The sequence below is a fragment of the Sorex araneus genome, chromosome 2 (assembly GCF_027595985.1).
Source record: "Sorex araneus isolate mSorAra2 chromosome 2, mSorAra2.pri, whole genome shotgun sequence".
In the NCBI taxonomy this organism is placed as follows: Eukaryota; Metazoa; Chordata; class Mammalia; order Eulipotyphla; family Soricidae; genus Sorex; species Sorex araneus.
This window is the reverse complement of record NC_073303.1, coordinates 234,836,138-234,852,014: the sequence shown is the minus strand read 5'-3', so window position 1 is coordinate 234,852,014 and position 15,877 is coordinate 234,836,138. Positions and strand designations below refer to the sequence as shown.

At 57.5% G+C, this 15,877-nt stretch overlaps 1 protein-coding gene across 4 annotated transcripts; it reads left to right on the top strand.

Moving 5' to 3' along the window:
* The first annotated feature begins 1,710 nt into the window (after positions 1–1,710).
* Positions 1,711–11,735, top strand: ZNF846 (zinc finger protein 846). 4 transcript variants are annotated; one of them, XM_055129402.1, is made up of 7 exons: positions 1,711–1,786; positions 3,970–4,145; positions 4,336–4,424; positions 5,797–5,923; positions 6,303–6,377; positions 7,314–7,396; positions 8,505–11,735. In XM_055129402.1, the coding sequence occupies exons 3-7, from the start codon at positions 4,392–4,394 to the stop codon at positions 9,837–9,839; spliced, it is 1,653 nt and encodes a 550-aa protein (XP_054985377.1). In that variant the 5' UTR covers positions 1,711–1,786; positions 3,970–4,145; positions 4,336–4,391; the 3' UTR covers positions 9,840–11,735. The 4 variants fall into 4 exon arrangements, with proteins under 4 accessions (XP_054985377.1, XP_054985374.1, XP_054985375.1 ...); XM_055129399.1 differs by having other exon boundaries at positions 5,704–5,923; XM_055129400.1 differs by lacking the exon at positions 1,711–1,786 and adding an exon at positions 2,037–2,146 and having other exon boundaries at positions 5,704–5,923.
* The last annotated feature ends 4,142 nt before the right edge of the window (positions 11,736–15,877 follow it).

Genomic DNA, 15,877 nt, shown 5'->3' with positions numbered 1-15,877 from the left:
ATGCAATGGCCTGGGGGTTGGGGGGTCTTTTGTTTCTTGATTTGGGGGTTTGGGGCTCCCCTCCCCCAGCCCCAACGACACCCCAAAGAGCGCCAGGTGTGCAGGAAGTGCAGCAGCGGGCGATTTCCTGCCGCGCTCTGGGGGAAGCGTTTGTGCATCTGACTTTCTTTTCTTTTTTTGTTTGACTCCCGGCTGTGGCCAGCCGGCTGCCGTGCTGGGCTTTGAATGAAGCCAGGTGGACTTAAGCCGAGCATCGCCAGGGCAAAGGGTGCTAGGCGAGGTCTTGTTGGTTTAATACAGTTTCTGGGGAGTGCTTGCAGAATTATCGAGCAGTTATTGTGGTTTGTTGTTTAGTGGGGTTTTTTTTTTGGGGGGGGGAGAAGGGGGTCGTCCACAACTGGCAGTCCTGAACTTATAGACAGCTCACCCAGGTTCCAAAACCCGAAATTCCATTGGGTTTCTGAGCACTATCAGAACTGATCCCTGAGCACAGAGCCAGAGTGTAAGCACTTAGTACTGCTAGCAGAGGATGGGGGAAGTGCGGGAGCAATAGTACTGCAGGTAGGGTGCTTGCGTTGCACAGAGCTCACCTGGTCCAGGAGTGATCCATGAGTACATAAGCTTTGAGTACTGCTGGGTGTGGTCCCAGAACCAAAAAAAAAAAAGGGGGGGAGGGAAATACTTGCTTAAAATTAGCTTAATGGGGGGGGAGCTGGAGCGATAGCACAGCAGGTAGGGCATTTGCCTTGCACTCAGCCGACCTGGGTTCGATTCCCAGCATCCCATATGCCCCCCCCCCCCAGCACAGCCAGGAGTAATTCCTGAGTGCAGAGCCAGGAGTAACCCCTGAGCATCGCTAGGTGTGACCCAAGAAGCAAAAAAAAAAAAAATTTTTTTAATTAGCTTAATGGGGCTGGAGAGATGGTCCAGCAGGGAGGGCACCGGCCTTGCACCGGCCAACCTAGGTTCGATGCCCAGCATTCCACAGGGTCCTTTGAGCACCTCCAGGAGTAATTTCTGAGCCCAGAGCCAGGAGTAAGCCCTGAACACCATCAGCTGTGGACCCAAAAACCAATAAAAGTCCCCCGTTCTTAATGGACCTTCTTAAAAAGGGAACTCAGGAACTTGAGCTCTTAGAGATCTTTTATTTATTTATTTTTTTAATGGTTGGGTCACACCTGGTGATGCTCAGGGTTTTCTCCTGGCTCTGCGCTCAGAAATTACAACTGGCTGGACTCGGAAGAACATATGGGATGCCAGGGATGGAACCCGGGTGGGTAGCCCATGTGCAAGGCCAGCGCCTCACACACTGTCCTCTGGCTGCAGCCCCAGGTGGTTTTCACCGCTTTAGAGCCTGGAGACAAACAAGCCGTGGATACACCCGCGGTCACCCCAAGCACCCAAATCCGCCTTCAGCCCGCCCAGAGCCACTCCCAGAGCCGGTAACCTTGACCTGATCAACAACCATCAGCAAGAGGAGTGCAATTTCTTCCCCTCTTTAATTTTAATGTGTGTGTGTGTGTGTTCCTGCGTGGGGATCCAACGCAGGGCCTCACATGGAGGACAAGCGCTCTCCCGCTGGAGCTACACCCCGGCCTTTCTAAGCTGCAAAAGTCTTTGCAAAGCTGGGGGTGGTTGTGGGGGGACTGTCCAGGGGCCCCTGGAGCTGGCCCTTTAAGGGGCGGGCAGGAAGCGGAAGTGGCGTCACCGGCTCGCTGGACCTTTTTGTCTGCTGGCTGCGCTGGGGGAGCGAGTCGGGCGCGTCGTCCTGTCGTGGATTCCATCAGTGAGGACCCGGGTCGGGAGGGCGCGGGGGCGGGGGCCCGGGGGTCGGGCCAGGCTGCTTTTGTCCCGGGACGGCGCGGGGCCGCCTCAGACGGTCCCCGATCATTTGCAGCTGCCCTGGCCACCCCCATTCCGAGGCTCCGCTCATGGGGGTCGGAGGGGGGGAGAGGGGGGGCTTCCACCCACGTGCTCCCGGGGTGCCCACCCCCACCCCCCGGCCCGTGCGAATAACCCCGGTGATGTTTCCGCAGGAGACGGAGGATTTCCGTTCGGCGGGTCCCGTTGCTCAGGCTTCCCCCCCGCCCCCACCCCCCAAGCCCTCGGGTTCTCCCGGACCTTAGCGAGCCCCCCGAGTGTCCGTGTGAGTATTGGGGCGACAGTGGCCACAAAGAACCTGCTGTCCTATATTCTGCAAGGAAAAGTTACGCTTTAGAATTCCTCTTTGTCTTTGCACTTCCCCCCCTCCCCCCGCAACTCAAAACGTTGCTGGCGTGGCGGGGATGGGGGGAAGGACCAGGCTGGCCATTGCAGGGATGCGCGGAGCTGGCCACCGCGGGGATGCGCGCGGCTGGCCACCGCCGGGATGCGCGCGGAGCTGGCCACCGCGGGGATGCGCGCGGAGCTGGCCAACGCGGGGATGCGCGCGGAGCTGGCCACCGCGGGGATGCGCGCGGAGCTGGCCACCGCGGGGATGCGCGCGGCTGGTCACCGCCGGGATGCGCGCGGCTGGCCACCGCCGGGATGCGCGCAGCTGGCCACCGCGGGGATGTTCTCGCCAGGAGCATGAGCCTGCTGGCCCCAGGCTGCAGCCAGCTGGCTGTGTGAGGCCAGCACTCCTAAGAGACCATGTGGTTCTGGGGGTGCCGCTCAGAGCTATTGCGAGTGCCCACATGGTGTTTACTTTGGAAAGTTGCCTGCAGGTAGAAAGATAACAGCGTGTCTGTGTAAATCGGAATAAAATTGATCTTCCTATTCCTGTGGGGTGGAAGAGATAGGACCACAGATAGGGAGCTGGCCTTGCATACGGCAGACCGGGTTAGATCCCCTGAGCCCCTCCAGGGTTGATCTTAGAGCCGGGCCAGGAGTAAGCCCTAAGCAGCACCGGGTGTGGCCAAAAAAAAAAAAGTTCAGCTAAGGATCAGCTGTATCCTTAGCTGAACTCCCGCAGGTCTAGGGATTTTATGTTCATTCCACAGTAGAGTTATTTTGAACGCAGAGCCAGGAGTAAGCCCTGAGCACAGCCGGTTATACCCCCATTTTCTAAAAAAGAAAAAAAATTAAATTTCCATTAACAGGATACTTGAACTAAGTAATTTTTCCCTACATAGTGCTTCTGTAAAAGCATGTACCTGAAGGCAGAAGAGTCATAAAATTTGGCTGGTCAGTAAAATCTAATCCGTGATCAGAATAAACTCCTCACCCCCTTTTTTTAAAAAACCATTTTGCATGTTTTGTCCTCAGCCAAGAACAGTTTTATGACTTTGAATCCTTTGAAATTACTTACATTTCTTTTCATTTGTTCAGCAGATTGAGTCTTTGAAATCTGCCAGTTCTCTTTAGAAAGCCATGTATTTTGACATTTCTGATTTTTTTTAATTGTCACAGTATTTATTATTATTAGCTTGCATTTTGGGTCACACCAGTGATGCTCAGGGGTTACTCCTGGCTCTGCACTCAGAAATGACTCCTGGCAGTTCTTGGGGGACCAGATGGGATGCCAGGGATCGAACCCGGGTAGCCCACATGTAAGGTCAGTGCCCAACCCGCTGTACTACCTTTTCGGCTTCTGCCTTTATTTTTATTAATTTATAATACTTTATTTATTTCTTGCTTTTTGGGTCACACCCAGCAATGCACAGGGGGGTTACTCCTGGCTCATGCACTCAGGAATTACTTCTGGCAGTGCTCGGGGGACCATATGGGATACTGGGAATCAAACCCGGGTCGGCCGCATGCAAGGAAAACGCCCTCCCCACTGTGCTATCGCTCCAGCCCCCTATAGTACATATTTTTAATCAGACTTTTCTACAGCCATAATACGTTTTGCATCAAAAGCAATTCCGAAATTTTTCAGACTGCGCATGAAACAATCTAAATTGATAAATGCATATTTGATGTTGTTATTCTTGTCGAATTATCCAGTTTAGCTCAGAATTCCTTTTTTGTAAAAAATAAATTTTGTAGGTCCCTGAGAGAGAGTACCGCGGGCAGGACGCTTGCTTTGCACGTAGCCAACCTGGATTCAATCCCCGGCAGCCCCATTCCTGCGTACAGAGCCAGGAGTAACCCTTGAGCATCACTGGGTGTGGCCTGAAAACCAAAGAGAAAAAAGAAACCATAGGTCTGCTCCTGGCCATCAGGTGAGGGCTAGGGCCCCTCCGTGCCCCCAGCACAGCACCACACCCCAGTGTCCCCTCGGGAGATCTTGAATGTGGCAGGGAGGGTAGGGCAAGGGGGGTGGGGGATGCTGCTGGGTCTTTTGGCACAAGAAGGCAGTGAATTTTTTGGCAGGGAGGAGGGGGGGCTCACGCCTTGTTGGGGTTCTTCCAGCTCTTCTCCTTAGAAGGACCCCCTCTACATCCTGGGCAGAGCGGGAGGCCGGAAGAATGGAGATTGACAGTTGGACAGACGGTCCTCAGGTAAGATGAACTTTGTCCTGAAGCAGGGCCTCCTGTCATCCTGGACATATGCCAAGGCCTGTGACACTCCACCCCCAGCTTTCTCCGAGGAAGAAATGAGGGCAAGGCGGGCGGGTGAGGGGGCTCCCCAAGGAACTGCCTTGCGGTGTGGGCATCAGGCCATCGGCGAAGGTTACTGGATGCTAACTAAACGTGAATTCCTAGTACTGGCTCCTGTGGCAATATTCTAGTTTTTTGGTTTTTTTTTAATTAATTTATTTATTTTTTTCTTTTTGGGTCACTCCTGGTGATGCACAGGGGTTGCTCTTGGCTCTCTCTGCTCTCAGGAATTACTCCTGGAGGTGCTCAGGGGACCATATGGGATGCTGGGAATCAAACCCAGGTCGGCCACGAGCAAGGCAAACACCCTACCCGCTGTGCTATTGCTCCAGCCCCGTAGTGTTTGTTTTTTATTTGTTTGGGGGCCACACCCGACAATGTTCAGGGTTTACTCCTGGCTCGGTGCTCAGGGATCACTCCTGGCCATGCTCGGGGGACCCTGTGGGGGAGGTGCCAGGAATCGAACCCAGGTTGGCCATGTGCTGCAAGGCAAACACCCTCTCCGCTGTCCTGTCTCTCCAGCTCCTCTCTGGGTTTTATTATGATGATTTTACTGAAGCTAGGGCACCATCGGCACACATGTCCATTTTTCATCCATGAAGCTTCACATGCGTAGCATTGTGCTCTAGCAAGAAGACTGGGGAGAGTTATTCAGGTAATTCTGATGGGGCTGGAGCAATAGAACAGTGAGGAGGCTGTCACCTAGCTGGAGCCCCAGCTTGCCATCTGGTCCCTTGAGCCTAGCAGGAGTGATCCCGGAGTACAGAGCTAGGGGTAAGCCCTGAGCATCGCTGGGTACGACCCCACACCCCCCAGTTTTTTTTTTTAATATTTTTTCATGTAATCTTTTGAAGAGGGTGGAACGGGCTGGGAGAAAGAGCCTTGAACCGCCCCTGGCTGGTGCTCAGGGATTGCTCTTGGCGGGGCTCTGGGGCCATATGAGGTGCCATCTGGACCATCTCACGTGATTCTGGAATCATTAGAGCCCTGGCTGGGGAGTTTCAACATGATTGAGTGTAGATGCATGCGTAGCCAGAGGCCCAGGGCCAGGACAGCAACGGGGCCGGTGCTTGCTTTGCCCGCGGCCGACCTGGGTTCGATCCCCAGCACCCCATCGGCTCTCCTGAGCCTCATCAGGAGTCAGCCCTGAGCAATGTCGGGTGTGGCTCCAATCCTGCAGCAACCTAGGAGGAGGAAGAGGGGCGAGACTCCAAGACGGGTGGCTGGAGGGGGCGGTCCCACCTCCACCCCACCCCTATGTATGCTGGCCCAGGATGCAGTGACCTTCCCCGACGTGGCTGTGAGCTTCACCCCGGAGGAGTGGACATGCCTGGACGCCTCTCAGAGGAAGCTCTACAGGGACGTGATGCTGGAGACGTGCCAGCACCTGCGGGCCATTGGTGAGCGCGGCCCTCCGGCCGTTGCCAGGGCCAGGGCCGGGAGCAGGACAGGCGTCCCACTCTGCCCTCCAGCATATCCGTGCAGCCCTGGGGACCACCCCAGCACGCAGACAGCTCTATCCTCGGGATTCACCGCAGTGCCCCACACTGGCCTGGCCTGTGCCCAACCTGGGTTCGATCCCCGGCACCCCATAGGGTCCCCCAAGCCCATTCAGCAGTGACCCCTGAGCACAGAGCCAGGAGTCAGCCCTGGGCAGAGCACCATCAGGTGTGGTTCCCCCCCTTGCAAAAAATGGGCAGTGAAGGACTTGGTCCCTGGGAAGGCGGGTGAGGGTTTCAGTGATGCTGAGTCTACTGATCACGCCTTCCCCGTGCGCAGGGAACCCGGGATTGAAGTCCAGTGCCATGTCTTGGCTGGAGGAAGAGGAGGAGGAACTGAGGGCAGTGGATGAAGGTGAGTAGCCTCAGGCCATCGCTCCAGAAGGGAATGACCAGGTTGTGTGGGTGAATGGGGGAGGTCTGGAGCCTGGTATCCCACCTGCTGTGGCTCCGTCACCAAAATTCAGAAATGTCAGGAACTTGAACCTGGCCGAGCTCTCAGAAGACCCAGGACATCATTTGATCTTTCATTTGATCTTTCATACATACCGTTGGCTCCAAATTTCCCGTGACAGGGACTGGAGCGATAGTCCAGGGCATTTGCCTCACGTGTGCCCACCCCTGCTCCCGTCCCCAGCACCCCATAGGCTCCCCCAAGCCCCTCCAGGAGTGATTCCTGAGGGCAGAGCCAGGACTCAGCCCTGAGGGTCGCCAGGTATGGCCCCAAAACAAAAATATTACCGTGATAATCACCAAATTATGTTATATTTGAAATTTATAGTTTTTGAACATTGTATTGATCAGTCATTGGTTCACAGTAGTGTGTAAATTTTGCATGAGAACAATGCAAGTGATTTTGATTTCATTCAGCTGTAGTTTTGGGGTTTGGTTTGTTTGGGGTTTGTTTTTGTTTTTTTGCTTTTTGAGTCACACCCAGTGATGCACAGGGGTTCCTCCTGGCTCTACACTCAGGAATTACTCCTGGCAGTGCTTGGGGAACCCTATGGGATGCTGGGAAATCGAACACAGGTGGGCCATGTGCAAGGCAAAAACCTGCTGTGCTGTCAATCTAGCCCGTTTTTGGGTTTTCGGTGGAGAATCACCCACTGTTGTGCTCAGAGCTCACTCCTGGCTCTGTGCTCAGGGATCATTGCTGGCGGGGCTAAGGGGATCTTCTGGAGTACCGGGGATTGAACCTAGATCAGCTGTGTGCAAGCGCCTTACTCACTGTACTATGACTCCGGCCCCTATACTGTGCAGATTCTTACATTTCACATTCTCTTCTCTTAAGAGTGGGACCAGCAGCTTTCAAACTCGGACACAGAGCTTCAGCCATCTGATGCTGAGAGTGAAACACCCATTAGAATAAAAACGGTAAGACTGGGAAGTTTGATTTCTGCTTTTGTTTTTTTTTCTGTTTGTTTGTTTGTTTAATAATATAGGGGTACTGATTTATGTTTTGTGGGGTTTTTGTTTATTTGTTTTGGAGTCACACCCCGCAAAGCTCAGGGGTTTTTTTTTGTTTTTTGTTTTTTTTTTGTTTTTTTCTTTTTGGGTCACACCTGGCAATGCACAGGGGTTATTCCTGGCTCTGCACTCAGGAATTACCCCTGGCGGTGTTCAGGGGACCATATGGGATGCTGGAAATCAAACCCGGGTCAGCCACGTGCAAGGCAAACGCCCTACCCTCTATGCTGTTGCTCCAGCCCCAAAGCTCAGGGTTTTCCTCCTGACTCTGCACTCAGAAATCACTCCTGCAGTGCTCAGGGGATCCTGTGGAGTGCTGGGGATCGAACCCGGGTCATCTGCATGCCTGGCCAGCACCCACCCCGCTGTGCTATGGCTCTGGCCCCTGATTGGGAAGTCTGGGCGTCACTGTTCCTTTTCTTCCATATTGGAAAGATGCCAAGAGTTTTCCACAGACGAAACATGCACCTTTTCCACAAGGGGCGATCAGGTCAGAGAAACGTCACTCGCCCCCGAGAGGATGTGGCCTCTGAGGAGGCCCAGTCTGGGGATCCCCGACATCCAGCTGGACAGGTGCCTGCACAGCTCTCACGGAGACTGATCCCCCAAGACAGCAAGGCATTGGGTGACCCAGAGTTCCCTGGACGTGGTGGATGGACTCTCCACATTAGAGGCAAACACCTGATCAGGCAGGAAGTTCCTCATTCATCCAGGGAGCCCCGAGGCGGGAGCTCCATGCGTGTCCTGGGAATGGTGGAAGGCCGAGTCCGAGGGCCGGAGCCATAGGACAGTGGGCAGGACACTCGCCCTGCATGCAGCCGACACTGGTTTGATCCCCGGCGCTGCATAGGGTTCCCCGAGCCCCACCAGGAGTCAGCCCAGAGCACGGCCAGGTGTGGCCCAAAAACCAAGACAGAGAAAAGAAATCTTAGTCTAAGTTCAAGCCAGCTGGGGAGGGGAGCGTGCAGCAGGGCCTGGCCACTGTGGGGGTGACGGTGTCTGTGTTCTCTGCCAGGAGCGGATCGAGGACTGGGAGGTGTACGAGTGCGCGCAGTACGGGAAAGACTTCGGCGCCCCCGGGGAGACGCTGTCGGGCGGAGAGGCCGCCTCGGAGGACGAGGGCGGGAAAGGCCTCCTTGGCCCCAGGCGGAGACCGTCCCCCGGGAAGGCCTTGCTGGAGTCCACGGGACTGGCCGGCACCGCGGACGCAGCCGTGGACGGGAAGCACGGTGTATTTGGCAGCTCCCCCTGTTTCCACCTCCACCCGGTGCACGCCGGGATGGGCCCGTACCCGTGCCACGCCGAGTGCGGGCTCGACCTGCCGTGGCCCACTCACCTGGTGGACGCCCACGGCCCGGCGGCCTTCGGCCCGTCGCCACACCCTGCGGGGCCGCCCCGCAGCCCCGCCGAGGAAAAGGTGTTCAAGTGTGACAAGTGCTGGCGGGCCTTCGGCTCGCTGCCCAAGCTCACCCGCCACTTCGTCACACACACGGGCGAGAAGCCCTTCCAGTGCAACATCTGCTTCAAGACCTTCACCAGCTCGTCCTACACGCTCATCCACAAGCGCGTGCACACGGGCGAGAAGCCCTACGTGTGCCGGGAGTGCGGCAAGGCCTTCACGCGCTCGTCGGTGCTGGCCAAGCACGTGAAGATCCACAGCGGCGAGAAGCCGTACGTGTGCCAGGCGTGCGGCAAGGCCTTCTCCAAGGCGTCTGGCCTGGGCGAGCACATGAAGATCCACAACTCCGAGAAGCCCTACGAGTGCAAGGAGTGCGGCAAGGCCTTCCTCAAGTCGTCGGGGCTGAGCGAGCACGTGAAGATCCACACGGGCGTGAAGCCCTACAAGTGCGACAAGTGCGGCCGCGCCTTCTCGTCCTCGTCCAACCTCACCAAGCACTTCCGCACGCACACGGGCGAGAAGCCCTTCCAGTGCAACCTCTGCGGCAAGACCTTCACCACATCGTCCTACGTGGTCATCCACAAGCGCTCGCACACAGGCGAGAAGCCCTACGTGTGCAAGAAGTGCGGCAAGGCCTTCACGGCGTCCACGCGCCTCACCAAGCACCTGCACTCGCACAACGAGCGGCGCTACCCCTGCGAGCTGTGCGGCAAGGCCTTCGCCAAGGCCTCCAGCGTCCTCCTGCACAAGCGCACGCACACGGGCGACAAGGCCTTCGAGTGCGCCGAGTGCGGCCGCGCCTTCCTCAACTCGTCCGGCCTCACGGCCCACATGAAGATCCACGGCAGCGAGACGCCGTACCGGTGCAAGGAGTGTGGCGAGGCCTTCGCCCAGTTCGCCCTCCTGGCCAAGCACGAGGACACGCACTGGCGACAAGCCATCGGCCTGTAGGAAGGGCCCGGAAGGCATCCTCTGGCCTGGCCGTCTGGCCCGGCTTCCCCCCGCAGATGGCGTCACGGGCCAGAGCCCGCATTTGGCGTGGCTGGGCCACCGGTTCGGTTCCCAAGCCATGTGGCCCCATCATCCCCCCACTGACCCGTGTCGCCCCGAAAACAGACAGAACATTGACTTGGAGAGGAAGGTTCCAAGCGGGGCAAAGGTGGAATGGCGTTTGCTTTCTCGTCACTTGCAGATGATTCTAGAAGCCCCTGGAGAGAAGGTGCTAGAAAATTCTAGAACTTACCACCCCGACAGAGGGTTTAGAAGATTCTAGAAGTCCCCCAGACAAGGTTCTGGAAGAGTCTAGGAGCTCCTGGAGAGAAGGGAGGGGAAACTGTATTTCCTTCTGCTTTGCCATTCCCGAGTGTTCCCACACTCCAGGGACCCCTCTTTCCTTCCAGGGGTGGGAGTTGGGGGCATTTCGGCTCCCCTCTGGCTTTGGGGGGATGGATGTATCGAAAAAAGCCCCAAGGACAACACAGGCCACGCTGGCTCCTCTGTTCGAAGAAGAGGAAGCTGGGGGTCCCCGCCAGAAGCATCTCCTGCGGTGCGGAAGCCCCCAGAAGCCAGGTCTTGGCCCCCTTCCCCTGTGCCCCATGGGGGGGACAAAAGCCTGACAGCTGCGTGTGAATGTGCCACCACCCAGCCCTGCCCAACCACAGCGAACACAAGTACTGAGTACCCGGGGGGGCTGGGGGGTGAGAACTGGGTACCCAGGTACCAGCCCATGACCCAAGCCGGGTCCGCCTGAGTGGAGCAGCTGTGGGAACTCGGGGAGGCCCCTGGGAGGGGTGTTCCTGTCGCAGGCCCGAAGGGGCCCAGGGCGCCCTCCCCTGCGGCTGCAGCCCCCACCCCTCCCCTCTGTCCCGGCGTCTCTGACAGATGGATTTGGCCTATTCGGGCCTCCAGTGACTTTCTTTGGGGAGGTGCCGACTCCCAGGAGGTGTTCAGGGACCCTGGGCCACTCCTGGCGATCCCTGACCAGGACCCAGCCTCGCGTGTGATGCTGCAGGGACCACCAGGCTTCCCCCCCCCCACAGCTCCCAGACCCCTCCTCTGCCCCCCACCCCCCAGCTCAGAGCCGTGAGCTCCAGACTGTCCCGTAGTCACTAGACTTCCCAGCTAAGGCAGTGAGAAAATCCACATGTAACCTGGGCAGGTTTCCTCCCTGGCGCTGACGCTTTTCTGTAACTATTTATCAGGACGCTTGGGATCAATGGAAATAGGTCAGCACATCTGTGGGCCACCAGCACCCATCATCCTGGGGGCCTTGGGGTCCCCGTCCAGGAAGGATGGAGGGTAGCAGGTGTTTCTTCACCCTGCAGATACGCTTCCCAGCCTGCCTGGAACCCCACTTTCCTGACTCGAGTTGGGGCTCCGTGTCCTGGGGCCCCGGGCTGAGCCTGCCGGTGTGTGGGGCCCCGCGCCGGGGTCAGGGTTCGGCATATGAAGTGGACGTGCTCACCTGAGCTTGCCGTCTCAGGGACAGGGGTGACCCCGGGAGGAGCTCGACCCTGCAAAGCCCACCCCTCCCCCTGAGGTGTCCACTTTGCAAAAACAAAAGGCTGCGATGAGCACGTTGGAGGGGCCGGAGACCAGAGGATGGACGGGGCAGCTGACCCTGCCGTCATTGCTCACGGGCTGCGTCTGCTCCTGACTCCAGCGCGCCCAGCAGTGCTCAAGGGCAGCTTCACTCCTGGCGCCTTGCTCGGGGTCGCTCCTGGCACGCTGGGAGTCCGGGCGGTGCCGAGGCGCCAACCCGCAGCCTCGGGCCTGCCGAGCCCGTGCCCTTTAAACAGCTCCAGCCCCTGGTCTTTTTCTTTTCTTTAAATACAATCTGAAATGTCAGTTTCATCGTTGATCTGTTTCGATGAGTCTGTGCTTTGCTTTCTAAAAACAGATTCTGTGTGCCTGCACGTGCCGGGGGTGGGTAGGTGGCCAATGGGGGCAGCTGCTGGCATATCCCAACTGGACTCAGCCATCCAGGCCCCTACCTCGCTTTGCACCCCGGCCAGCCTCCTCCCACCCCCCGGAACAGAGCCCCCCGGGGAAGGGTAGGAGATGGCATGAAGCCACAGTCCTCACGACCTGCACTCAACACGAACAAAGCATCTCAGCACATGCCGCTTCCCCCCACCCCCCAGCCCCCAGTGGCAGTGCTCAGGGATCACTCCGGGCTGGGCTGGGGGGGGTGGCTCTGGAGTGCCTCTGCCCTGCATAAGCATGCTGACCCCCAGCAGGAAGTTTATGGTGATTAAGCCACGTTTTGAGAGTGATCCAGGAAGATCCACACCTAAGTCTGCCAGTTAAGTCAGGAACATGGAAATAACCCCTGAAGGACCTGCCCAGGGGCGAGGCAGGGGGGCATCTGGCCTGGGCCTAGGAGTCACAAGGGCCCAGTTTGGGCTGCAGAGTCTGAGCTGGGGTTCAGGAGCAGCACGCCCCAACCACAGTTGCCCCAGGGTTACCTGCAGGAAACAGCACACCTGTGAGTGGCTCTGCCCCCACCGCGAGCAGCAGGCCCAGGATGCGTGTCACAGTTGGCACAGCTCAGCACCCCCGTGATCTGCAGGACAGCAGGTACTCGGGACGCCCATAGCCCCCCCACCCTACGAGCCCCCAAACGTCCCACCTGGTGCCACTGTCTCAGGCTCCAACGAGGCCCAGGCCAATGTGGGGGTGGGGGGGCTCAGGACTAGCTGAGCTGACCCATATGCCCCGATGGCAGGAAGTTGAGGAGGGGGAACCCCTCGTGAGAACCAAATGGGTGGTGATGGGAGCGATTGTGGGGTGTGCTTTCTGTTTGAGAAAGGCAGATTTCTGGAGCAGTGTCGATCTTTTTTCTGTTTTTTTGTCGCTGGTGTTGGTTTGGGGGCCACATGCGGTGCTGACTCGGCTCTGGGCTCAAGAATTAACTCCTGGCGGTCCCTTAGGATGTCGGGGATCGAACCCTGGTGAGCCGCATGCAGGGCCAGTGCCCTCCCCGCTGGACTGTCGCTCTGGTCCTCTTTTGTGTTGTTTATCTAAAGCAGGCGGCAAGCGAAGCGTCAGGGGCCTCTGCTCAGCAAATAGGACTGAAGTGAGCCGAGCCAGAGTCTCGGCTGCTGTGGGGGGAGGGGGGACCCCTATCTGGGACAGACGCCTGCTGCTGGGGGGAAGGAGGGCGCCGGAGTCTTCATTTCCTGCCACCACCACTGCGGCAGCCCCCATTTGGGTTCCCGGATCTCCCTCCCCTGCCAGAATTTCAGGCAGGACAGATGGCACTGGGGGCGGAGGGGGGGTGCCCAGACTGTTAATGCGGCAAAGCCCAATTACACCGACCTTCCACTGCCTCCTCTGAGCCCTGAGCTGTGCTGGTCCTGCTGATGGGTGGAGAAACTGAGGCAGAAGGTGTGTGGGGGCACACCCCCCTCCTCCCAGCCTCACCACACTGTAATGGCCTTTGGGACTTCAGTAGACAGACCCCAGGACCATCAGGTCACATTGTGTGGATCCCCCCCCACCCACGGGAGAACAACCAGAAGAGGTGGGAGAGGAGGAGAGAAGAGCGAGCCCCCCACTCCTGTTTCTCAGCACTCCCTGGGGGGGGAAGCCGAGGGCAGACCCACGGGCGCTAGTGCAGAGCGCCCCCTACAGGAAATTGTGTCTTATGTCTATTTTCATTGATTTGTTGGGGGGGGGGGTCCACACTCAAATGGTGCTCAGGGTTGGCTCCAAACTCTGTGCTCCGGGATCACTCCTGGCAGGGCGGAGGGGGACCCTACGGGGTGCCGAGGACTGAACCCAGGTTGGCCGCGTGCCAGGCAGGCGCCCTCCCCGCTGTGCTATTGCTCTGGCCCCCTTAGCAACACTTCATTAAATGTCTCTGCAGGCTCCAAGGGAGATTCTTGAAAACAAGCATCAGTGTTTGAGCTGTGACTCCCAGAGTGGGTAGAAATGAAGCAATCGGAAAAGAGCCCCTATAAGCTATAAGCGACAGGCCTGGGGAGGGCTGGGGGGGAGCCGGGGGAGCCCATCCCACAGCTGCCTTGGGGGGTGAGGGGGCATGGGGCAAGTTGCTGTGATTAAGAATAAACTTGCATTGGGGCTGGAGTCACAGCATAATGACTAAGGCACTTGCCTTGCACGCAACTGACCTGGGTTCGATTCAGGGCACCCCCTAGAGTCTCTCAGCCCTGCCAGAAGTGATCCCTAAGTACAAACAGGATTGAGGCTTGGGCACCACCGGATGTGGCCCCAAACCAAAGATTAAAGGTGTGTGTGTGGTGGGGGAGTGAAGCGTTAGCACAGTGGGCAGGGCACTTGCCTTGCATGTGGCCAACCCTGGCTTGATTCCTGGCACCCCATGGGGTCCCCAAAGCATTGTCAGGAGTGATTCTTGAACACAGAGCTAGGAGTAACCCCTCAGTATGTCTGGGTATGGCCCCAAAACAAGAACCAAAAAAAAGACATTAAAAACAGGGGCTGGAGTGATAGCACAGCGGGTAGGGCGTTTGCCTTGCACGCGGCCGACCCGGGTTCAAATCCCAGCATTCCATATGGTCCCCTGAGCACCGCCAGGGGTGGTTCCTGAGTGCAGAGCCAGGAGTAACCCCTGTGCATCGCCAGGTGTGACCCAAAAAGCAAAAAAAAAAAAAAAAAAAAAACAGGGGAGCAAGGGGTGTGTGTGTGTGTGTGATTCAAACATTTGCAAGTTAAACAACACCCAGAGATAGCCCAGGGGCCAAGGCACCTGCCCGGCATCTGACCATCCTGAGTTTGAATCCCTGTTATCATAAGGCCCAGGCCACCACCAGGTGTGCCCACCGCCCCCCCAAAAAAAAGACCACATCCCAGAGTCAGAGCGATAGTGTGGGGCGAAGGTGCTTGCTCTCATGCAGTCACCCCTGGTTCCACCAGTGGCACTGCACACGGTTCTGAGGTCTGCCCAGTGTGACCCCAAAACTCCTTCTTGCAGGGACCAAAGGCCCCGGGAATGACAGGGTAGTGAGGACAGCCTGGGCGGGGGTGGGGAGCCACAGCAGGGCAGGAGCTCAGTGGAGGAGCCCATGGTGGCAACCAGGCCTCTGGGGGTGGGGGGCAGGGCACAGGCACCAGAGCACTGGGTCCCTGCCAGCTCCCGACATTGGGGGTCCCCCTCTCCCGGCTGGGGCCCAGACCCTGGGCCTGGATTGCTCTCAGCTGACCCCCCTTTCATTACAAAGGCGGGGAGAAGTCTTTCTGTTTTTAGTTTGGGGGTCACTCCTGCCTCTGCACTCAGAAATCATTGCCGGTGGTGCTCAAGGGACAACTACGGATGCCGGGGATCAAACCCAGGGACCGAACTTGGGCGGCCGCCTGCAAGGCTAATTAATGCCTCCCCACTGGACTCTGGCTCAGGCCCCAGGACACTGGAGTTTATAAAGCTGATTCACGAAAGGCTGAGATCCCCTAGGGCACTCATTCACTATGTATTCACTCACTCATGTCTTCACTTGACTCATTCATTTCATTTACTCAACTCTCAGAGTCTCATTCATTTACTCAGCTATTCACTCAACCCATTTCACTCTCACTCATTCACTCATTCACTTATTCACTCAGCCAACTCATACACTGACTCATTCACTCACAGTTACTCACTAACTTGTCTTCCTGACCCTTGCTTGGAACATAGATTTGTTATTTGGGTTCCACACCCAGTGATGCTCAGGGATCACCCCTGGTGCTCACCCTCTGGGGTGCCAGGGACAGAACCTGGGTCGGCCATGTGCAAAGCAAATGCCCTCCCTGCTGTCCTATAGCTCTGATGCCTGGAAAAGATTTGGACTTTGGGGATGGAATGCAGATGTACTGAGGACACGGTGGCAAACCAGCACTGGGGCACTTGGATGGGGTGTCCCTCACATCTGTGAACCCTGGGCAGATGGCTGGATGGGGTGGGGAATGGGCGTACCCCAGGTTCAAAGCCAGTGGTTCTCAGGTGAGGATGCTTTAGACCCCTCCCCTCC

What these genes read in the sequence shown, in the direction of transcription:
- ZNF846 (XM_055129399.1), top strand. Translation starts at nt 4,392, where the DNA reads ATGGAGATTGACAGTTGGACAGACGGTCCTCAG. An exon ending in GTTGGACAGACGGTCCTCAG is followed by an intron (nt 4,425 to 5,703) that starts GTAAGATGAACT and finishes CCAATCCTGCAG; the next exon opens with CAACCTAGGAGGAGGAAGAG. An exon ending in CCAGCACCTGCGGGCCATTG is followed by an intron (nt 5,924 to 6,302) that starts GTGAGCGCGGCC and finishes CCCCGTGCGCAG; the next exon opens with GGAACCCGGGATTGAAGTCC.